The sequence below is a fragment of the Phytophthora infestans genome, genomic scaffold, assembly GCF_000142945.1.
Source record: "Phytophthora infestans T30-4 supercont1.1 genomic scaffold, whole genome shotgun sequence".
Lineage (NCBI taxonomy): Eukaryota > Oomycota > Peronosporomycetes > Peronosporales > Peronosporaceae > Phytophthora > Phytophthora infestans.
This window is the reverse complement of record NW_003303758.1, coordinates 6,388,716-6,409,636: the sequence shown is the minus strand read 5'-3', so window position 1 is coordinate 6,409,636 and position 20,921 is coordinate 6,388,716. Positions and strand designations below refer to the sequence as shown.

The window sequence follows — 20,921 nt, the reverse complement described above, 5'->3', positions numbered from 1 at the left end:
AGACTACGCAACCATAGCCGTAGTCGTAGCCGTCGCTTCGTCACTGGACATTGTCGGCCTCGCGCCCACGACCATTGCCGCCGCGTCGACCTCCTCGATTCTCATTATTCTGCTTCGTTCAGCACTTCTCCAAACGTGCCCCAATTACCGCAGTAACTACACTGGCAGAACTCTCTCTCAGTACTGAACGCCTTCGCCGCGTCTTCAGTCTTCGCCGCAGAAGTCTTCCCGCCGTGTCGCTTGATATGATTATTCGGGAGCACCTTCACAACGTATTGCGTCTACAGCTCAGCCGTACTCATTTCTAAGTGTAGCACGAGTTCTCGTAGCTCTTAGGCTGACTGCGCAACAAGCAAACCGCCACGTTCTCATCCTCCATCTTGGCGCCAATATTACTAAGCTTGGCACTGATGTTGAGATTCTCATTGCAGTGATGCAACACATTCGCGCCTTCAGACATTTCTACGCTGAAGAGCTGTCGCCTCAGATAGATGCGGCTAGCCTTCTGCGATCCACCGCACAACGTCTTCAAACACGCCCACGCGGTACACGCCTCCTTGCAGCGGTCGACCACTTGGTGGTAGTCCGCGTCCATGTGGAGATGCATCCATCTGCTGTTCAACTTAACATACTCGTCCTTCGCACGAGGGTCCGTGAAGCTTACAGCCTCGTCCTCACCGCCCGTGTTGAGCTCACGTTCGGCGAACCGAGGGTTCGGACGGTTGTCTGGGGAGACCGAAGGTGACGGACTGCGGCATTTGCTCGCACGCTTGCTCACAGCCGCGTCACCAGCTAAGCCGATCGCCTCCGAGGCCACCTTAGTAGCCTCCTGGAGTGCAGAGCCTTTGCCATGAGGCTTAGCGCTCTTGGCTTGCGCCTTTCCGGCAGCATCCTAGGAACGTGTCTTCGCACCGCTCTTCGCAGTGCCACGGGGCATGATAACGGTCGATGTGGAGACCAAGAAGAAGAGCGCTCAGCCGCCGCTCGAGGCTCTAACTGTGAAGTGAGCCTCCGTCGCGCTCGCTCAGCCAAGCCGATGTATTTCGACTTTTAGAATGAGAGTTTGTGACGTACACTTCTTCATTCTGATTGGTCGGTAAACCGAACCTAAGTGGGGGAGGATGTAACGAGGTACGTAGCCCCCATTGTACCCTAGTTACATGAAGTGTGACACATCACACTTCGGGATATCTGGTACATGGTATCAGGGTCGTCCGAAGCCAACCATTGGCTGATGACATTGGTATTCTATCGGCGACTTATAGTTTGTATATTTAACTCAAGCTTAGCCTACCTATAAATATATTCAGCCTACAACTTAACCTATAATTGGCCACCTCGCCCCCTTAGGCAAAGGGGACCTGTGAACTGCCGTTCACTGAAAGTTTGTATACTCTCGGAAGCCAACTTCCTCTAGCGCAAGGTGCTGTGTGACCCCGTCACAGACTTAAAGCTGTGACCACCGCATCTCCAACAAACTATGTCACCCCGCCGCGTAGCGGCGGCGAACGACTAGTAAAAAGAATGAATGAATGTCTGTCTGTTAGCCGCGTGATGCTTCCAAACACAGCATGTATATCAAGTGAACAGTAAATTTTCAGTGAATACAAAAGAAAATGACAATTAATTATCATGATAAGATCCAAGGGTGATCTAACCCCTAGCCCTAAGAAACAGCCGGAAAAATCGCAGTATTAATAATGCAGGGAAGTCCGGACCTACAAATATATGCGAGTTGATCAGATATATTGGTCCATCGACTTTAACCCTTTTCTGACAATTGTTGTTTCAAAATCTTGAAAAGTCTCTAATATCTACCAATCACGTCGCTGTTCCGACTCCTTACACACACCACACATCTGCCATGCTTCGGAGTCTGCTGAAGCGCTCGTCGCGCGCGTCTACGGGACTGTTGCGGCCTGTGCGCTGCTTCTCATCCTCTGCAGATGATACAGAGCCTCGAAGCTTTCTTGAGGATCATCCGCGTCTGCGCATCGCGCTCGTGGGCAGAACCAATGTTGGTAAGAGCACGCTTTTTAACCGCCTCACGAAGACTCGCTCCGCTATCGTGCACAACGTGCCCGGTACAACGCGTGATCGGCGTTACAAGCGCGCTACCTTGGCTGGACTGGAACTAGACGTGGTGGACACTGGTGGACTGGAAGATGCGCCCTCTGGGACCCTGGAGGAAGGAATGCTCGAGCAGACAAGACTCGCTGTGCACGAGGCTGACCTCGTCTTCTTCCTGGTGGACGGACGCCAGGGCATTACACCGGTAGACAAACATTTTGCTCGATGGCTGCGTAAAGAGAACCCTCAGGCGCCAATCCACCTGGTGGCCAACAAATTGGAGGGAGACCCTGAGCGCTGGGAGGACGAACTTAACGACTGCTATCAGCTGGGCATGGGCGGAGCTATCCCGCTATCTGCGGAACACGGAGAAGGCATCACGTTGCTGTTGGACGAGATCATCCCGGTGTATGAGAAGTTTGAGAAGGAGAAACAGGACAAGGAGGCACAGCTGAAGGAGAAGGAGGGCGAGCAAGAAGAGGAGGAGGATGACGTATGTGTACTGCTGGTGCCTTTAGGTTGAAAGATGAGAACGCTGACCGAATATTTTGCTGACGTGCAGTCACGTACGATAAAGCTTGCTATTGTGGGGCGTCCTAATGTCGGCAAATCCACGCTGCTCAACAAAATTGTGCGCAACGACCGCGTGCTAACGGGTCCTGAGTACGTATAAAATGAGTCTATACGCTCGGCGGAGGAACTAACATAAATGTCTTTATTATTGCTCCCAGACCTGGTGTGACGCGTGACTCGGTGGAGGTGCCGTGGACGTTCCACGGTCGCAGCATCAAGCTCGTGGATACGGCGGGTATCCGGCGGTACGGCAAACGCGACCATGACGACCAGATCGAGAACTTGTCGGTGCGCGATTCCTTCCGTGCGATCGACTCGGCTCAAGTCGTGGTGGTAGTCGTGGATATGAGTGAGCCGAAGCTCATTCACATGGATCTGACAATCGCTCAGCGGGTGATCGAAGAAGGTCGAGCGCTGGTGCTTGCAGCCAACAAGAGCGACCTGGCCGGTGCCAGTGTCGACTTGGAGATGCAACGAATTCAGAATGAGCTGCAAGACTCGCTTGCCCAGGTGCGTGGTGTGCCTGTTGTACCCATCTCTGCCCTCACGGGCAATGGGATCAAGAAGCTCGTACCGGAAGTGCTTAAGGCGTATGAGAAATGGGACCTCCGTGTTACTACTGGGCGTCTGAATCGATGGCTCAAGGCTATGGCGAGACACCACCCGCCTCCGACGGTCAAGGGCAAGACGCTAAACGTCAAGTACGCGACGCAGGTGAAGTCCCGACCGCCCACGTTTGCCGTGTTCGTAAACAAACCGTCCGAGGTACCCGAGTCCTATCAGAGGTTTCTACTGAGCCAGCTTCGCGAGGAATTCGACATGGTGGGTGTGCCAGCTCGTCTGCTGTTACGAGGCAACAAGGAGAACCCGTTTGAGAAGCGCAAGAAGTTCCAGCAGCGCACCAGCAGCGTCTTGTTCGGCAAGCAGCGCCTCACGCAGAAATCGACCGACGAGTCGACGGCTGATGCGAAGAAAGACAAGAAAGCATCCTTGACCAGGAAGCAGAAGACTGGGCACTTTACTCCTCGTCGCTTCAAGGGCAAGAAAAAATAGGCACCGACAGATAGATAGAGCTACCCATACATACACACGCCATGTTCTTCAGGAAACGTCTCGATTGTCAGGCGGCACAAGACCCTACACTACTTCTCTATCACTTCGAGTGCCATCCATGACTTAAGCGCAGCACGTGGATTCCTGCTCTGCTCTTAAGCCTGGCCCGGGAAGCACTGCTCCAGAGTGAAGCCCTTGGATTCGTGTTTGCTCTGGTAATGGTCGTTCAATTGCGATTTCTGTAAGGCAAGAACGATATTACGTTAGGTGCGAGTTCACGAAGACTACCCGATACTGTCGCTGGTCGAGGTGACGTACGCTGGCAGTGATGAGGAACGTGGTCATGCAGATCTTGCACTTGAGCCCAGTACGGTCCGCCTCCATCTTGGCCTTGGACTCGGCGTGGTTCTTGTGTTTCGCCTCCTTCATTTTCTTGGCATTGTTGCGATCGCGCTTGGCCGCCGATTTCTGTCCGTTACCGCCACCCATGCTTCTTGCAACTTGGGGAGTGATACAGGGCCATTAGCATCGCAACATTGTGTGTCAAACCCAAAAGCAGCGTGAAAACAGCTGCACAAACCTACTCTTCTTGTCATTCAGGAAGGCAGGAAATTAGCAACAAGCAATCGCAACAACCGAACACAGCACAACCAGAAGGCAGAAACAGATCGCTCCTTCCCGTGGCCTAAAGTCACGCTGCAGTAACATGAAGAAGAAAAACGAAGTTGGTGCTTCTCTTATTGGTAAGACAAGCCGCAGCGCAGCGAAGCATGGCCACCTAACTCTCTCGCCTGCTCTTTTGCACTGTACTAATAGGCCTCGCTACAGATGACCAGTGGTCCTCCCTCGTTCTGCTTGAAAAAGTATAAAAATATGAAGATGGAGAAAGTAACCCCACAGCCGTCAGTGCTATGATGGATCCGTCTGGCGCGCTGGCTGGTGCCTCGTTAGACCTTTCCAGGGAAACACTGCTCGATTGTAAAGCCCTTAGACGAGTGTTTGCTCTCAAAGTGGTCGTTCAGCTGCGTCCTCTGTTCAACACAAAAGGACAGATAGAAAGAGGGTTAGTATCGTAACAATCAGGTACTGAGGGTGCTGACGGAGACGTACGCTGGCCGTAATGAGGAACGTAGTCATGCAGATTTTGCACTTGATGCCGGCTTTATCGGCCTCCATCTTAGCCTTGGACTCAGCGTGGTTCTTCTGCTTGGCCTCCTTCATCTTCTTCGCATTGTTGCGCTCGCGCTTGGTCGCAGATTTCTGTCCGTTGCCGCCGCCCATGCTGCTTGTCTTGTGCTGCCGATTGTCTGGATGGTTGGTGACAAAAACAAAAACACTCCAAAAATCTGACATCATATGCCGTTTTTGTGTTCCTTTTTGTGACGACCAATTTTTGGCCGAACGGGCGTCGAAGAGATGGCTACACTCAATGAGGTCATGTCATGCATGTACCTGCTCCTGTGGTGATCACGGCAGCCGGCGAAGATCCGACGCAACTACACCAAGCACAATGCAATCCACTAACGTCCAATATATTGAAGCAGACGCTGCATATAGCGAGCAGGATGACGTTGAAGACGAAGAGGAGGAACTAGCACAGAGCTCTCCGCACCACTGCGATGAGGGCTATCCAGCAATTGATCCGGAGGAGGCAGAGATCACAATCATGACGCTACAGCTGCAGGTACACGCACTTCAGAAATATAAGAGCAACTATGAGCTGCTGTGTGGCCAGCTGAGCGATCTCAATACTCAGATCGGCCTCCAGTTGCAGCGCCACGAGGCAGATGTGTCCGCTTTGCAAGCTTCCATTGCCGATCTTGAGACGGAGAAAATCGGTCTGGAAGCGGAAGTTTTGGAGGCACGACACGCACTCGCAATGACAAGAGATACAGCCAAACAAGACCGAGAATACTCGGAGAATATCCACCGGCAGCTTAGCACAGCAGCGGAGCTGCTTAAAGCTACTGAAAAGCGGTTGGAGCAGCAGGAGCAACACTTTACGGCAGAAGTTGAGCGGCTGAAAACCCAACTTGCTGCTGGAGATGACAAGCGCGCCGAGTATCAGGCCAGAACTACTGCTCTGGAGGAGGAAATTGAAACACTTCGAGGGCAGGAGAGAGTTGCCAAGGAGCAAGCGGTTTTGCGAAGGCGGCGTGAGAGAAGCAAGCACAAGAAGGAGGTGGCTGCACGTGCGGCAACGATGCGATCTTTAAGCGATGAGCTGGAGGCGCAACGTTCGGCTTTGCGTGCGACGAAGAAACAACTTGGACAGGTGCAAGCAGACAACGACGCTCTTCGCAAGCAACTGACCAATGTGAAGCGTGACGGAGCTCATTTCTCTGACATCATCGACAGCCAACGTGCTGAGCATGAATCCTACACAGATGAGCTCATGCAGACCAAGAAGGCGAAGAAATTACTAGCGAAACGTGTGACAGCGCTATCTCAAGAGATAGAGCAACTTCAGACCGAGCTTGCAGACGCCAGAGACGAACTTGTGCTCAAGAACAACGAAATTGAGATTGGTCGGGATGAGATCAAGACCCTACGCGTTAAGCAACGGCAGTCTTCACAGACTCTTGATGAAACTCGATGCAGCAACGACAAACTGGCGAAATGGATCGGAGCGCAAGAGGAAGTGGAGCGTGAAAGATGCACCAAAGCCAAGACGGAGGAGCAAGAACAACGAGTACGTCGAGACTCCAAGTACCGTACGGAGGTGCTGCGCATGCGTGAGCTTCTTGAAGACAACCAACGGCATGCTACCGAGTCATCAAAAGGTGTCCAGAGCCTACGTCGAGAACTTCTGGGGGTTCAAAAGCTGCTGTATGGCTGCGCACAAGCGCAAGAAGTCACACCTGAAGCAATCGACCAATGGGCTGAAGTGATGCGAAACAGCGCCACAGCCGAAGAAGGTGTAAAGACACCACTACGCTGCAGACGCAACAAAAGTCAGGCTTTGTAATGTTATCGTTGGTGTTCACTTGTCTTTGGATCTGCTTTTCTTCCTGCTGACAGTGGCGGGGGGTTTTGTTGTGAGTGCTTCGTAGCGAGTCTTTAGCTTGTCAAACTCTTGGCGTAGAAAGTCGTTCTCTTCCTGAAGCTCACGCAGTTCCTGGCTCATCGCATTCACATCAGCATCCGATATAGTGCTGCCGGATTGAGTCATGGATAGTTGTTGCTGTTCGAGTTCAGCGATGTGATCGTCTTTTTCACGTATGGCATCACGAAACGTTTTGCGAAGTGCGTCCATTTCGTGCTTGAGTTGTTGCTGTTGTTGCTCCATTCTAACTGCTGATGGAGGAGGGGGGCCCGATACTGACCCACTGCCGCTTTTTCCGCTTGGCAATGGAATTCTACTAGGTCGCCGCTGCAAAGTGGTGAACTGTCAAGCACTATCCAAGTGGCAAGCGAAAAGCAAGTACAGTATATAGACTCACCGGAATACGTAACGCAGCGTCATCTTCGATAGGGGGCAGGGACGGAGACGGCGGTGGAGCCTGCACTGGCAGCTGTGGAGCTAGATCAGAGCTGCTGTGCGATTCTTGCAAGCTTCGAATCTGTTTCTCCTTGCTTTCGAGCTGGGCTTTCAGGCTGCGCACTACTTCAGTCAGACGCTCCTTCTCCACCTGGTTGTACAACAAGTTAGCAGATAAAGATCCAAGCTAAAATAGCACCGTGAAACACTCACGGCGATTGCTCGATACTGCGAAATCTCGCTTGGCTGAGGCATTGCAGTGTTTGATCTGTCACCAGCTCTGCTCTTGTGCTCAGCGACAATTCTGCGGAGCCTCTCCAACTCAACTCGTTCCTCTTGGCTGGTGCCGGCAGCTTTCGGAGCGTCTGCAGTTCGTGCACGTCTCGCTTCATGCAACTTCGTCTTCCAAGTCTCCAGTTGACGTTGAAGCGCGTCCACCAGGGCGTCGTCGGTCCGGGATTTGTCAACGAAAACCTGAAACTTGTCGCGTGTTTCATTCTTTTCCCTGTCGAGAATCTGCGCGCGTGCCTTGAGTGCATCGTACTTACGCGTTAACCGATGAAGACGCTCCTGCAGTTCATCGCGTTGACTTGTGAGCTGGTCCAGCAGTTTTTGTCGGTGCATTTGCAGACCTGACAGATCTTGCTGTGCTCGTTGGTCCACGTCCAGTACGTGTCCGTTATCGTGCGTATCTGTTGAGCTGGTCCCCGGTCTCAAGGTAGCAAGCCGAGTTTGCAGTTGCTTCACCTTCGTTTTGAGCATGATAATCTGCTGGGCTCGACCACGGCGGCTTGCACCGCTGGTGGCAGTGTCTGTATTCCCCACAATGTCTTCAAGTGGCACATCTTCACCGACTTCTCGTACCAACGCGCGTTGGGTTTTCTTAAGTTCCTGCTGCAGTGCAATGTTCTTCGACTTTAGCTCGTCACAGAGTTTCTTCCACGAACCGCCTTCACTGCTGGTGTCGCTGGGGGATTCAGTTGGGGACTCGACTCCTTGTGCCTGACTTTCTGCACCTTTCTTATCGACCTTTTCTGCGGCAGCTCGAGCCTGGAAGCGCTGCAACTTCATCTTGAGTGTGTCAACTTCTTCTTCAAACTGCTTGTTGGCTCTCTCGAGCTCTTTGCATTGCCTTGAACCATCCGCCGCTAGCTGCTTCTCACGCTGTAGCGAACGTTTTAAGGTTCGCAGTGTTTTGGCCTGATGAACGATCTTCACGTCTCGAATATCCTACAACACGCAAGCAACGCCCTGAGCTAAATTGTCATGGAAGACTGTAGAGCTACAGCGTCGACCTACGTGGTCAAGACTGTCCTTTTCTAGCAGAATGTCCTGAACTGCGTCGACGTCTAGCCCTGGCACTGGTGCTTGCGCCTCGAGTTGGATCTGCAGCCTATTTCGTAGGATGCAAACATTTACCAGATTACGGCGAGGATATTTACTAGAGTTGACGCTTTGAAATCTTACGCTTTCACTTGCTGTCGAAGATCTCGAGCTTCCGCAGTCAACGTCGCGTTGGCATTTGTTAGTTCCTGGAGCTCTTGCACACGATCCCACTGGATTTCACCACTGAATGGTTTCTGCTGTTGCTGGCTATGGCTACGACCGTCTGCACACTCGTCGTGGTTATTCTCTTCGTTGTTGTTGCTGGTCCCACTGGTGTTCTGCTTGTTGCTTGCAAATAAAAATTCAATCGCTGGTCCGTCGTCAGAGCTACTGCTGTCATCGTCGTCATCGAATTGAGGAACAACCAACGCAGCCTAACACAGCAAACACCACTGAGATTACGCCTTGCTGCAGCTTGAATACCACACGGGTCGAACCTGTTCGGGTACCATTCCCTGTCGTCTCAGTGTGACGTCAATCAGCTTTTTGCCATCGGGACGAACGTGTACTTGGGTGCTCGCCACCTCCATGACACGACTTCTACTTTTCCCAACCAAAATACGGCTGGCAACCGCTGAGACTAAAAATACCAAAATAACGTTAGATACACATCTGCTGCAACTTGACGTGACTTAACAGTAAATAGTCAACACAATTACTGCACTACATATTGACAACAAATAGATCCACGTTATCGTGTCTGCTTCCGTTGCTGCTCCTTCGCCTCGATCGTGAAATTCGCCAGCCCCTCGATAATTTCTCTAGTCTTCGGAGTCGGTGTTGATTCTTTGCGTGATACAGGAGCCACTGCAGCCGATGCGGCACGCACCATTCGTCCAGGTGCTGCGTTCAGAGCCGAGATGGTAGCAGTATCTCGACGTGCTCGCGCCACGCGATCGGTGACCTGCCGAAGACCAGAGACGAGATCTTTCTGCTTGAAGAACAGACGCAGACTGCGCATGCGGCTCGCATCCACCGCCATTTCACCGAATCCGCGCACCTCCACCTTGGAGCCATCGCCCTTTATGCCTCTGTACTTGCCCGTGAAAGGACCCCAATGACGCCACGAGAAGTAGCACTGTGGTGGCTGGGTGAAGACATCTAATACCTCCATAGGGAAGCCGTCCGGGAAGGCTTCGGCAAGTTCCACCCGTGGATCGTGACTTTCGTCGCTGCCTCCGCGATCTGCACCCATAGTCGCTTCAGCATCACCTAGATACAACAGTCCAAGCATGTCGTTCTCGAGGATTGATGAGCCAAGAACCTGAATACCGTCGTTCACTTGCAAATAAAAGCTTTCCTGGACGACACTGCGCCACTGATCATAGCGAGCTTTGTGCGTGGCCTCTACAATGAACGTGTGGCAGCATTCCTCCACGTACGAAGCGAGAGGTGTCGTGTCTGGCTCGCGGATACGGCCGCGAACATACGCCAAGTCCGTGAGCACGTACTTTGGAGCACCATAACGCCATTCGATGACTTCACCGTTCCTAAGACTTAGCATCACACGCGATGGCAACTTGGCACCTTTTGCAACAAGAGCATCCAGTTCTTGTTGAGCCTTTGCCAGTCTGGATGCCGACACTGTAAGTGAAGAGCCTGCTTCAGGCACGAAGAGGAGCACGTTGCTATTGCTGCTTTGCGATTGTATCGATGTCGTTGACGAACTCGAAGTTACCGAATCCATTCGATGGAGTCGTGACGGAGGAAGCGTCTGGGCTGAAGAGGGATAATCCATCTGCTCTGACGTCGATGGTGGCGAGCTGCCTGCTCGGGAAGAAGGTGTCGATACAGCTGTGGCCTCGTCGTCTTCCGTACGCAGCTTGCTCTGGAGTTTGCCACCTGTATAAACGCGTGGCATCTTCGCATTCGAAGTCGACGTAGGCCTCGTAGCCACTGGCTCCCTGTCTCCACTGGCGTCGTCGATAACCAGCACAGCTTCACTTTTCATGTTCTCTACATCAGTACTGCTGTGATCACTGTTTGATTCTTCCAAAACAGGGATAGAGTCCGCCCCACGCAGCGCGTTGTGCTCGTCCAGAGACAGAAGCACTTGTTTGTCCATCGCAGAGCCCAATTTGCTGGTGGGTCTACTACTCTCTCGCTGGGTAACCTGCACTTCCTGCAACGCTTCGAGCCACTGCGTCGCCTTCTCGCTGTTCTCGGCCGCCAGTCGAACCGTGATGCACTTGGCAGTTGACCCGATCATGACTGTGAAGACTTTGTCCGACTGATGGCTTCCTCCTTCTCCGGACGACCCATCCGCACGCAACACAGTCCCAACAAGTACGGGGCTCAGTCCACTCGCTTTGGCGATGGCATCTCCACCGTGGGGGTCCAACGGGTGTCCTGACGCCAACCACAGATTGAACGACGTCTCGTCTTTACAAGAATACAGCTCCGGATGACGGCGCGCTACGAAATAATATCGTTTGTCCGCCACCTTGAGCAGGCCGCGCTTGATCATCAAGTAGCCGCTGTGACGCACATCCACCGCCACTTCCGGCTTTTGGGTGCTGACCGAGAGGAAACTGGCGTTGGAACTAATTGACCCGCCATGTCTGGACCGCGTTCGTCGTCCGACGCTGCTGTTACTGTTCTGACTGTGGCTGCTGGATGAAGACGTCGACTTGCAGATGAACTGGTCGTCTGTTTGGCGGCTATTGGACCGCGACGCCGCAGCTACGGTTGCCTTGCTCACTCGGGAGTTGGAGTCAAGCCTCTGCTGCTGCTGTGGACTATCAACTCGTGCCATAGAAGGCGCGGAGGCTGTTCGACCCTGTGACCCCACCTTGGGCTGTTCCAGGGGCGGTGAATTGACGAATGATGGCGGAACGACGTCTGCATTATCAGGATGATGGGTGGATACGGAGGCCAGTGCCGCCAAAGCGTTGCAACTGCCGGTTTTGCTATTGATTCCTCGATTCTTGCGCCAGTTGTCGTCACGGCGACGCTCCTGGGCTGTCGTCGGTTGGTCACTTGGCGCTCTTTTGGGCCGAACGTCGTCCTTGACAGCCTCTTCAAAGCGAAAGCTGCGCTCCTCCTCATCGACGAGTCTGTCGCCTCTCCTACTAGCGCGGCGGCCGCGCAATCGATGCGCCAGCGCCTTCATGGTGCGGGCAGGAATGAAGGTCGCTCGATTTGCGTGTGGAATGCGCAGTGGCAAAGAAGTGGCTTGTTGCCTTTTTGCGGAATCGAGTTTGTCGCCTTTTTAAGCTGACAAGGGATGCGCAACATCTGGTCCATAAGGTCCTACCCTTCATTGCAATGTGGCAATTTTTCGCTGTGAAGAGCTGACTTGGCACTGCCAATGGCAGGTGTGTATGGCAAAACGGTCGTCTTCTTTCGCGTCCACACGTTCGCTGTACAGTATTGCGCATTTGTCCACACAACGTGGAGCCCATGCAACTTCCAGGGCTTCTCGCTCTCTCTGCGTTTTTGCAGTCCAATGAGCGTAACCGTCTGCTCCAACATGTAGATTACCGTAGCACTGCGACTGGCAGTGAGCACTGGAGCCCCAAGACTTCAAGATACAGAAATCTGCCTGAATAAGGAACGGGGTTTCAGCTAATAACCTCGCAATTTTTATAGTCGGCAAAGATTTAGGGAGATGGGAAAGTGATGGGCAAGGTACTGACAAAACAATCCAGGCACTGACTTTGATTTCAATTTAAAAAATGGCGTGCAGTAGGTGATCCTTCTTCGCTTCAAGCCCTGCGAGCCGAACTTCATTCCTACATTTACATTCAAGCTCACTAGCCAACTGCGTCCTCAGCACCCCATGTCCTCCAATCGTCTCCGCCTCACCTGGTCCGAGAAGGCAACGTCCGTGTTGAGAAGCTACCCCCGAACACCACCGCCAAGATTCAGCCGCTGGATCAGTCAAAAGTCGAATCTTCAATTTATCCTAGGTTAATTCAATACATGCACATGATCCGATATCAGAGTCTCTTTTTAGCGAGGCACTGTCAGCTTATCAAATCTCTTTCTTAATTTATATCAGGCGTTCCTTATTCAGGTAGATTTCTGTACCGAACCTGGCCAAGGAACGTCAGGCAGAACGCTATCGCGGGGGAGTTCCATCGTGTTTCTGGCGCTGAGCAATTATACTCCTCCAGAGTCTGGAGAAGTACAGTATAATAGCCCGACCGGTTTGGTACCGATCACTGCGCAGTCGCGTGGAAGCTCCCACGACCGTATCCGAGCCCTTCAGAAATGGGGCGGTGTGGAAATATGGTGGCGTCTCGACGGCACGATTGGCGCAAATTCACAGAGTTTACGATAGCGGAGTTCGCGTGAATCGTTTGGGGGGGCACTTATATCTGTCATTCATTATTTCCAGGCCCCGTGCTATTATTGCTCTTCCAATGTGCATGTACAGCAGTATACGCGGGTACCATCGATACGGACACGGTGTTTCCAGGGCTCACACATCCTGGTGGTGCCAAGTTGAACATTGACAACCAGCATTGCCACATTCGGTGAGTACGTTAAGTCGCAACAACACATTCGACACGTGCGCATCGAAAGTGTGTCCAGCCAAACGGACTATCGACTTCAATCGCATGGGTGGATTCTTCTCAAATAAAATTTATCACCACACATATTCGGATACATGTACATGCACATGTTGTACCTCACTCTTACGCCGCCACCTTTTGAGCATTGACAGGTTTCACCTGCTGTCGCATCATCAACAAGATAAGCGCCAGCAGTTTCTCGTACGTGACAAGGGAGATCGCCGCGGTCAACACAGTTTGCAGCAGCTTGGCCTGAAGGCCAGCAAAGTATCCGGCCACGCCTCTGTCGGCGTAGATCTGGGCGAGGCAGCCTGCCAATCCTGTGGCTCGAGTCGGCTTCTCTTCTAACGACTTTCCTGTCTTCTGCTGGGTGCGCATCAGCGACTGCGCAACTTGTAGCGGATACGTGACAACCGTCGTGAACGACTTGGCCAGCGCACCGAGCAGGAAAATATCAAGTGCGGAGAGCGCGGCTTCAGCGAGGCCTGTGTCATGGCGTTTCTTTTGAAGCGCGATCTTCATGCGCTCGTAGCTGACGTAGTGAATCACCGGGTTCGACACCAACACCAGCGATGCCAGCGTGCCGTTCCAAAGCGAGAGGAAGCCTTCGTTAGCGGTGACCTTGCGCAGACAATCTATCCAGCAGACGACATTGTCAGCTCAAGCAATTAACAAGGGATCTACATGCTGAAAGCGATTCTTGCCACGTACCAAGCACGCCTGAGTACTCTGCAGCATCTTTCGACTTAAGACGCATGTTGGCAACCCATAACGGTGCACAAATGTACACGTTGATAACACCAGCAAGACACGACAGCAAAAGATTCTGCACAGGGGTGATGTTGCCGCTTATTTGTCGGTTCTGTCGCTTCAGAAGGTGCGTCTTTAAGCCATTGTAGCTGCAGCAGAAGACCGTCAGATTTAACCCCCCCCCCCTCGTTCGATTGACCCAACTCACCAGAAAAAGTAGACGAAGTTCGACCCTCCGAGCGCGATCTGTGTGGACACGTGACCCTGATAAACTTGCCACTTTTTCGTCTTGAGGATCTCCGCCACTTGGGCCCAGAAGTGCCTCGTTGGAGCTCTGAGTTTGGTTGAGTCCGCTTTTCCAATCTGCTGCTCTGCATCTTCTTCCGTCTCGCTAGTATTCACTTCCGGTAGCAAAACATTATATCATATCCATTACTGTAGTCCATTAAGCAGCCACAGTCAATTTGACTTGCATACCTTGCATGATGGTCTTGATCTGGTCCAGCGGGTACAGCAGCGCCATGGCCAGCATGCCACCCTGCAATAACACATGTCAGCAGATCCATTGTCATGAGCAGCCAGACAAGAGGCATGCACCGCGCTGCCTGCGATGCCGTGCGCGAGCGTTTCCATCTCACTGCCCAGGGATTACTGTGAAAAGTGGCGGCGAAGCTTCAAGCTTTGCCGCGATTTGCAACTCAGATTTATCCATACGCATGCAACTCAAGGTCCCGACGTCCAATTTTCTAACAGCATAGTAGTACCCTAAATTTAACTGTCCATCTCACATTAAATTATGCTTTTCGATAGGGTGTAGAATCCTGCCATCTTCGTCAGGCGGGACTCGTGCAGAGGTGTGGCGTCCTGTTGGTCAGGTCAGTCTCCATTCAACCTTCTGGCGCGGACTCGACAATGCTGGGCCGTGTGCTGAAGGAAGTGAAGTTGCCGTTCCCGGATGATTTTTTCCCAGAGATGGCGATCTCGGCGCAGCAAGCGGACGGCTTATCGCACCGCGATGCGACTACTGAATCAGACGCTAGACGCCGAGTCGCCCACACGATTCCACCCAAGCCAGCAACCGGACGAGTGGAAGCTCATCGGGGATCGCAACGGCTTGCAGCTCTATCGAGAGCGCGGTTTTGCCAAGGGCAACGCTGTCAAAGTGAACGTGCTGGGTCAGATGGCCGGCACACTGGAAGACATGCTGTTAGGTCTTTACGCCACGACCAACGGTGCACTGAAAACGCAACACTTAATTATGCACAATGATTATCTGGACGCAGCTGTGCTACATGTTTTTAATGAGGATCCGCACAGTGAGGACGACACAGGCTTCTCATACCAGTCTGCCGGCCTCAAATGGCTCGCGTGCGCCCCCACGGGCAAGCTGGTGCACAAGCGAGATCTGTGCTGGCATGAGGAGCTCGGACGCACGCAAGACGCCAATGGGGATGAAGTGGGGTATCTGGTCATGCAGTCGGTGAGGGTAGAGGAGTGTCCTCCTTTTGAGCAGCAAGGTTTGACGCGGTCGTCGGCCGCGGTGTGCTACATCTTTCGCCCACTCCCAAACAATCGAGTGGCGGTCTACATGAAGGGACAACATGCGGTAGGTGGCAAATCGAGAAGTTGGAGTGCAGACGCGATCATGGCCGAGTTGTGGCTGGGCGTTGCAAGCGCGCTAGAGTGTACCAAGTCCAAGCGACTGTCGAAACTCGTGAGTGGCAAGGAGATGTTCATCACCAGTGCACAGTACGTTCTTGGTACACTGTTTCTTTGAGATATTGAATGTGGTGCTTACTATTTGTATTGACAGAAGCAAGACGTGCGATATCTGTGACTCAAAGTTGAAGATGCTTAAAACAAACCAGAGCTGCAAGATTTGCAGTAAGAATGTATGCGACCGCTGTCGCATGACCAAGATGATCTATCCGTCCCGCAACACGGGTAACTTTCCCTGTAGTTACTTCTTCTGCAAGCCATGCTTGAGTGACGCGAAGGAAAAGCTTTACGGACGCTTTGCAACGAGGATCAGCTACCACTCCGAGGATTCATCAGGACGATCTGGATCAAACAGGTCTGGGTCGCCAAGATACGCTCGGGCTTCATCGACAGGACCGCAAGGGCTCTCTAAAGTGTCGTCATCGTCTGACCCCAGTCCTGGACAGCGCCAACGGGTGCTATCTCATGATCAAGCTGGATCAGCGTCCTACCGGGGACGTAGACCTCAGCAGCTGAGCCCACGCTCTAGCTCTACCAGCTACTCTAGTGCTCGCGCTACTACGTCATCGGATCCGTCAATGTCAAGTAACAGAGGTTTCAGCCGCATTAACGACAGTCTCAGTAGCGCCAGTGGTGTTCAAACGATGCGAGTATACCAGCCCCCGGGTGGCCTATCAGGTCGCTCAGTGGATAACCGTACAGCTGCCGGTCTGCCGAGGGTTCAGCGTACAACAAGTGACTCGCAGCGCCGCAACACCGCGTCAGGAGCTAACAGTAATAGTCGTATGCCATCTCAGCGCGTTGTGGCTCTTCCAAGCAGTCAGCCGTCAAACGGCAACAGATACATGGTGAGCGAGTCACTTGACAGTACTTACGACGTCGAAGGAAACCAAACATATCGCGGCCGCGGATACATAAGCGATGATAGCGATATGAGTGAGGAGTCTACCACCGATGAAGAGGGGGTGCCGGTCACAAGCTACAGGAGCCATCGCCAACAGGTCGTCAACATTTACGACGCTGATGAAGGCGGTGTGATCGAGATGACTTGTCCTTCGGTGTCTGGTAGCGATTCGTCGACTGAACTCGAACCTGTGAACGTCTTCGAGAAGGACAAACTGAAGTACATCAACTCTTTCCGCACCGACGACGGAGGATCTACCGGTTCAGTTGGCGGTACAACGACATCTTCAAATAGCTCAACCGAGCAGGAGAATCTCATGAAACGACTCATGCAGATCAATGGCGGCAGAAGCAACGTACCTGATGACCAAGTACAATTCCAATATCCACGCAAAGAATTTCTAGATAGGTGTACGTATAATAGATGTCGAGACAACGAAAGGGTATTATCTCATGCCTATTCTCTGTAGCCCACTCAGTTCAGTCCGCAATCTTTTTGCCGAGACGCCTCAAATGCGCCATTTGACGGCGATACTCCATGATCGGAACCGCTGGACTTCCACCTACAGTCAAGCATCAGTCAGGCACGCACCCCCTTTCCCCAACGGCACAGTCTAAACGATGCACCATAAGTGGCATTCGGCTCGAGGTCATTCATGACGCCGCTCTTTGCAGCGATCCGGACGTTGTCTCCAATCTTCAAATGCTGCGCCACGCCCACCTGTCCGCCAATGTGCACGTTGTTGCCCAGCGTTGTACTGCCGGCAATGCCCGTCTGCGCTGCGATGACGCAGCCCGTTCCAAGCTGCACGTTGTGACCAATTTGGATCTAATCTCATGTACACAAGCCATCGTCAGACGTCCAAATTGAAGGAACCCATAGGAGCTTCTCCTGACCAGGTTGTCGAGTTTGCAGCCTTTGCCGACCACCGTGTTGCGCCAACTTCCTCGGTCAACCGTTGAGTTTGCACTGTAGTTGACAGCAAAAAGAGATGTCAGCTCGCTGAATTGGACGCTTTCACCGAGAGCAAGCCGCACCCGATCTCGACGTGATCGTGGATCTCCACCCGCAGCTCCTGGGGCTTCTTGGCGTGCTTGCCACTAGTATCTAGCATGAATCCGAATCCGTCCTGGCCGATTCGAACTCCCGGATGAACGACCACATGGTTTCCAATCGTGCAGTTCTGCAGCGTCACATTGGCGCCGATTGTGGTGCTGTCTCCAATGAATACATCCTCCCCGACAATGCTAAACTCGCCAATGCGGCTGCTTTTACCGATCTAATGGCCAGAGTTATGCACAGTATACAATGAAGAGTCCTGGTAAGTTACCACTATAAGAACTGATGGAGTCGCACAAAAGCCATTGAAAACCTTAGCGGAAGGATGGACGACCGAAGTGGGAAATGTTTTGCTGCCATTTGACGATGATTCAGAGAATGATCGGCCTGATTCCGACGCAAGCTTCAACCGAATGATGCCTGCATTTCCTCTGGAGCGCAGATCATGCGGCAGTAAGGTTCTACCGGGACCGCAGCGGGTAGCAATCGGCACGCGCGTACATGTAGCTCTCATAGCACTGAACAATCGTGTTTGGAGACTTCACGGTATACGTTGTATACCTGTCACCAAGAAAGTATACAAAACAAGATGGCTACAGTTGAATATCGCTCTAGGCAGGCAACCAGGACAGGACTCCCACTCTGGTCTGGAGACCGCGCAGGCGTCCAACTTGGACTCCAAGGTCTCCTCCCTCGGAAACTTCCCAGACTTCCCAGCAGTGTCAGGGCTGGGCCAGCACTGACACTCAATATGCTACGGAGCTGCGTCCCCAAATGAGTTGAGCTGCGCAGAGGTCTTCACTCGTCACAAACGAAATTTCAGTCTTACAGATAAGGTGTGCTTCTCTCGCTCCACGATGGCGTCCAAGATGTTGAAGCTCTTCTCTCCACTCACCCTCGGCGGCAAGAAGAACCCCGTGCAACTGCAACACCGAGTGATCATGGCGCCGCTTACAAGGCTGCGCACGGATGAGAGTGGAGCCCCTACGGACCTTGTCACTGAGTACTACGCTCAACGCAGCACGCCCGGCGGCCTTTTGATTGCTGAAGCGACCAACATCAGCCCCACGGCTCGCGGCTACTTCGGGTCCCCCGGTCTGTACACCCGAGAACAAATCGACGGCTGGAAGAAGGTCACGCGTGCTGTGCACGAGAGGGAGGGCAAGATCTTCGTGCAGATCTGGCATTCCGGACGGGTCGGCCACACTTTGAACCAGCCGAACGGGGAACAACCAGTTTCGTCGTCGACGATCCCTCTTGTGGACGTCAATAGTGTCGCTGTGACGCGTGAAGGCAGACAGCCGTATAGTGTCCCCCGTGCTTTGGAGACCCACGAGATTCCGGGCATTGTGGCGGACTACAAGCGCGCCGCTGAGTACGCCATGGAAGCAGGCTTCGACGGCGTCGAGCTGCACGGCGCGAACGGCTATTTGCTGGAGCAGTTCCTATGCGACAACGTCAACAATCGCACTGATGGATACGGCGGCAGCGTCGAGAACCGCGCCAGACTGACGCTCGAGGCGGTCGAAGGTGTTCTCTCCAGTTTGGACTCGAGTCGAGTGGCCATTCGAGTGTCTCCGTTCGGAAACACGTTCGGTTGCACGGACTCGACTCCTGAGGAAACGTACAGCTATCTCATCAAGAAACTGAGTCCGCTTGACTTGGCGTATCTGCATGTTGTGGAGCCTCGTGGTCTGCACCCGACGGCGCAGAATGTGCCCGAAGGTGGCACTACCAAGTTCAGCCGCGATCTGTATAACGGCGTGCTCATGACGTCGTCCGGGTACAATCGCACGGAAGGGATCGAAGTCACGGAGAGCGGATTGGCAGACTGCGTCTCCTACGGTCGCTCGTTCATCGCCAACCCGGACCTGGTGCACCGTCTTGAGGTTAATGCCTCGTGGAACGAATGGGACTTCACGACGTTCTACCCGTCGCCCGACGTGCCTATGTCTGCAGGCTACACGGACTACCCCGCGCTTGAAGTGAAGGTCTAGAGCTTAATCACTGAAATGTTGTCGTTTAGGCCAAACGGTTTTGCTAAGTGTACCGGCACTGTAATGACCACTGTAACAGACCGCGAGGAAGCAAATTTTGTTTGAGTCCAACAAACTTTGAAAGTTTACGTGCACTGTACTTGAATTATTAAGTGCACATAACACGTTGACGTGAACAAGTTTCATTTGGATGTGATGTCACTTTTCAAATTGCAGCCGTACACTGAAGTGACCTCCTTCGAAAACCCATGTCGACACCCAAACTCTTCTCTCCGTTGACACTTGGGGGCGATAACCCGGTGCGGTTACAGCACCGAGTGGTAATGGCGCCGCTCACGAGACTGAGGACAGGGGAGACCGGCGTCCCGACCGACCTCGTGGCTGAATACTACGCGCAGCGCAGCACGCCCGGCGGTCTGATTATTGCTGAAGCCACCAACATCAGCCCCACGGCACGCGGCTATTTCGGTGCCCCTGGCTTGTTCACTTCTGAGCAGGTCGAGAGCTGGAAGAAGGTTACGCGTGCAGTTCACGCCAAAGGGGGCAAGATCTTCGTGCAGCTCTGGCATACCGGACGGGTGGGTCACCCGTTAAACCAGCCGAACGGCGTGTTGCCAGTTTCGTCGTCCGCAGTTGGACTTGAAGGTGTCAACACCTCCGCAGTGACCCGGGAGGGCAGACGCAAATACGTCACGCCGCGCGCTCTGGAGACTCGCGAGATCTTAGGTGTTATCGCTGACTACAAACGCGCTGCTGAGAATGCCATCGCCGCCGGATTCGACGGCGTCGAGCTGCATGGTGCCAACGGCTACTTGCTCGAGCAATTCCTATGCGATGGCGTGAACAAGCGCTCGGACAAATATGGCGGCGGCATCGAGAACCGTGCTAGACTGATGTTTGAGGCGCTCGACGCTGTGCTCTCCAGCTTGAAATCGAGTCAGGTGGCCATCCGCTTGTCGCCGTTCGGCGTCACTTTCGGATGCACGGACTCGACTCCTGCGGAGACCTACGCTTACGTCCTCAAGAAGCTGAACGCACTGAACCTGGCATATGTGCACATTGTGGAGCCGCGCGGCTTCCACTTCAGGGGACCTCACGTGCCGAAAGACGGCACAACGCCATTCTGCCGATCGCTGTACCACGGCGTGCTCATGACGTCGTCTGCGTTCAACCGCGCGGAAGGAATCAAGATTACAGAGGACGGCATGGCAGACTGTGTGGCATACGGCCGTCCATTCATCTCTAATCCGGACTTCGTGAAGCGTCTGAAGGCTGGATCGCCCTGGAACCCCTGGGACCGCAAGACGTTCTACATGCCCGCAAAAGGTCCGTTGTCACTCGGCTATACGGACTACCCGGCATTCGAGCAGAAGTCTGCACTATAAAGGCGATGAAAGTTTTACTGCTCC

At 53.2% G+C, this 20,921-nt stretch overlaps 12 protein-coding genes across 12 annotated transcripts; 5 read left to right on the top strand and 7 right to left on the bottom strand.

The window, feature by feature from the left end:
• Positions 1 to 1,864: 1,864 nt before the first annotated feature.
• On the top strand, positions 1,865 to 3,696 carry PITG_01121 (ras family GTPase, putative; the record flags this gene model as incomplete). The annotated part of the gene is made up of 4 exons (XM_002909594.1): positions 1,865 to 2,476; positions 2,633 to 2,737; positions 2,830 to 3,552; positions 3,625 to 3,696. The coding sequence occupies 4 exons, from the start codon at positions 1,865 to 1,867 to the stop codon at positions 3,694 to 3,696; spliced, it is 1,512 nt and encodes a 503-aa protein (XP_002909640.1).
• Positions 3,697 to 3,954: 258 nt separating this feature from the next.
• Positions 3,955 to 4,185, bottom strand: PITG_01120 (uncharacterized protein; the record flags this gene model as incomplete). Its single annotated transcript, XM_002909593.1, has 1 exon — positions 3,955 to 4,185. The coding sequence occupies one exon, from the start codon at positions 4,183 to 4,185 to the stop codon at positions 3,955 to 3,957; it is 231 nt and encodes a 76-aa protein (XP_002909639.1).
• A 219-nt stretch (positions 4,186 to 4,404) lies between these two features.
• Positions 4,405 to 5,014, bottom strand: PITG_01119 (uncharacterized protein; the record flags this gene model as incomplete). Its single annotated transcript, XM_002909592.1, has 2 exons — positions 4,405 to 4,727; positions 4,807 to 5,014. The coding sequence occupies 2 exons, from the start codon at positions 4,975 to 4,977 to the stop codon at positions 4,644 to 4,646; spliced, it is 255 nt and encodes an 84-aa protein (XP_002909638.1).
• A 348-nt stretch (positions 5,015 to 5,362) lies between these two features.
• On the top strand, positions 5,363 to 6,664 carry PITG_01118 (uncharacterized protein; the record flags this gene model as incomplete). Its single annotated transcript, XM_002909591.1, has 2 exons — positions 5,363 to 6,250; positions 6,335 to 6,664. The coding sequence occupies 2 exons, from the start codon at positions 5,363 to 5,365 to the stop codon at positions 6,662 to 6,664; spliced, it is 1,218 nt and encodes a 405-aa protein (XP_002909637.1).
• Positions 6,665 to 6,679: 15 nt separating this feature from the next.
• On the bottom strand, positions 6,680 to 6,985 carry PITG_01117 (uncharacterized protein; the record flags this gene model as incomplete). Its single annotated transcript, XM_002909590.1, has 1 exon — positions 6,680 to 6,985. One exon carries the CDS (start codon positions 6,983 to 6,985, stop codon positions 6,680 to 6,682), a length of 306 nt encoding a protein of 101 aa, XP_002909636.1.
• A 324-nt stretch (positions 6,986 to 7,309) lies between these two features.
• On the bottom strand, positions 7,310 to 9,114 carry PITG_01116 (uncharacterized protein; the record flags this gene model as incomplete). Its single annotated transcript, XM_002909589.1, has 6 exons — positions 7,310 to 7,328; positions 7,407 to 8,113; positions 8,207 to 8,407; positions 8,477 to 8,570; positions 8,645 to 8,937; positions 9,001 to 9,114. 6 exons carry the CDS (start codon positions 9,091 to 9,093, stop codon positions 7,310 to 7,312), a joined length of 1,407 nt encoding a protein of 468 aa, XP_002909635.1.
• A 140-nt stretch (positions 9,115 to 9,254) lies between these two features.
• Positions 9,255 to 11,120, bottom strand: PITG_01115 (uncharacterized protein; the record flags this gene model as incomplete). The annotated part of the gene is made up of 2 exons (XM_002909588.1): positions 9,255 to 10,424; positions 10,563 to 11,120. The coding sequence occupies 2 exons, from the start codon at positions 11,028 to 11,030 to the stop codon at positions 9,255 to 9,257; spliced, it is 1,638 nt and encodes a 545-aa protein (XP_002909634.1).
• Positions 11,121 to 13,206: 2,086 nt separating this feature from the next.
• Positions 13,207 to 14,466, bottom strand: PITG_01114 (Mitochondrial Carrier (MC) Family; the record flags this gene model as incomplete). Its single annotated transcript, XM_002909587.1, has 5 exons — positions 13,207 to 13,718; positions 13,795 to 13,982; positions 14,042 to 14,234; positions 14,311 to 14,371; positions 14,431 to 14,466. 5 exons carry the CDS (start codon positions 14,464 to 14,466, stop codon positions 13,207 to 13,209), a joined length of 990 nt encoding a protein of 329 aa, XP_002909633.1.
• A 257-nt stretch (positions 14,467 to 14,723) lies between these two features.
• Positions 14,724 to 16,068, top strand: PITG_01113 (uncharacterized protein; the record flags this gene model as incomplete). The annotated part of the gene is made up of 3 exons (XM_002909586.1): positions 14,724 to 15,582; positions 15,647 to 15,777; positions 15,908 to 16,068. The coding sequence occupies 3 exons, from the start codon at positions 14,849 to 14,851 to the stop codon at positions 16,066 to 16,068; spliced, it is 1,026 nt and encodes a 341-aa protein (XP_002909632.1).
• An 867-nt stretch (positions 16,069 to 16,935) lies between these two features.
• Positions 16,936 to 17,821, bottom strand: PITG_01112 (UDP-3-O-[3-hydroxymyristoyl] glucosamine N-acyltransferase; the record flags this gene model as incomplete). Its single annotated transcript, XM_002909585.1, has 5 exons — positions 16,936 to 17,018; positions 17,083 to 17,284; positions 17,353 to 17,425; positions 17,494 to 17,735; positions 17,813 to 17,821. 5 exons carry the CDS (start codon positions 17,819 to 17,821, stop codon positions 16,936 to 16,938), a joined length of 609 nt encoding a protein of 202 aa, XP_002909631.1.
• Positions 17,822 to 18,144: 323 nt separating this feature from the next.
• PITG_01111 (12-oxophytodienoate reductase, putative) lies at positions 18,145 to 19,581 on the top strand (the record flags this gene model as incomplete). The annotated part of the gene is made up of 1 exon (XM_002909584.1): positions 18,145 to 19,581. The coding sequence occupies one exon, from the start codon at positions 18,373 to 18,375 to the stop codon at positions 19,510 to 19,512; it is 1,140 nt and encodes a 379-aa protein (XP_002909630.1).
• Positions 19,582 to 19,745: 164 nt separating this feature from the next.
• Positions 19,746 to 20,897, top strand: PITG_01110 (12-oxophytodienoate reductase, putative; the record flags this gene model as incomplete). The annotated part of the gene is made up of 1 exon (XM_002909583.1): positions 19,746 to 20,897. The coding sequence occupies one exon, from the start codon at positions 19,761 to 19,763 to the stop codon at positions 20,895 to 20,897; it is 1,137 nt and encodes a 378-aa protein (XP_002909629.1).
• Positions 20,898 to 20,921: the final 24 nt, after the last annotated feature.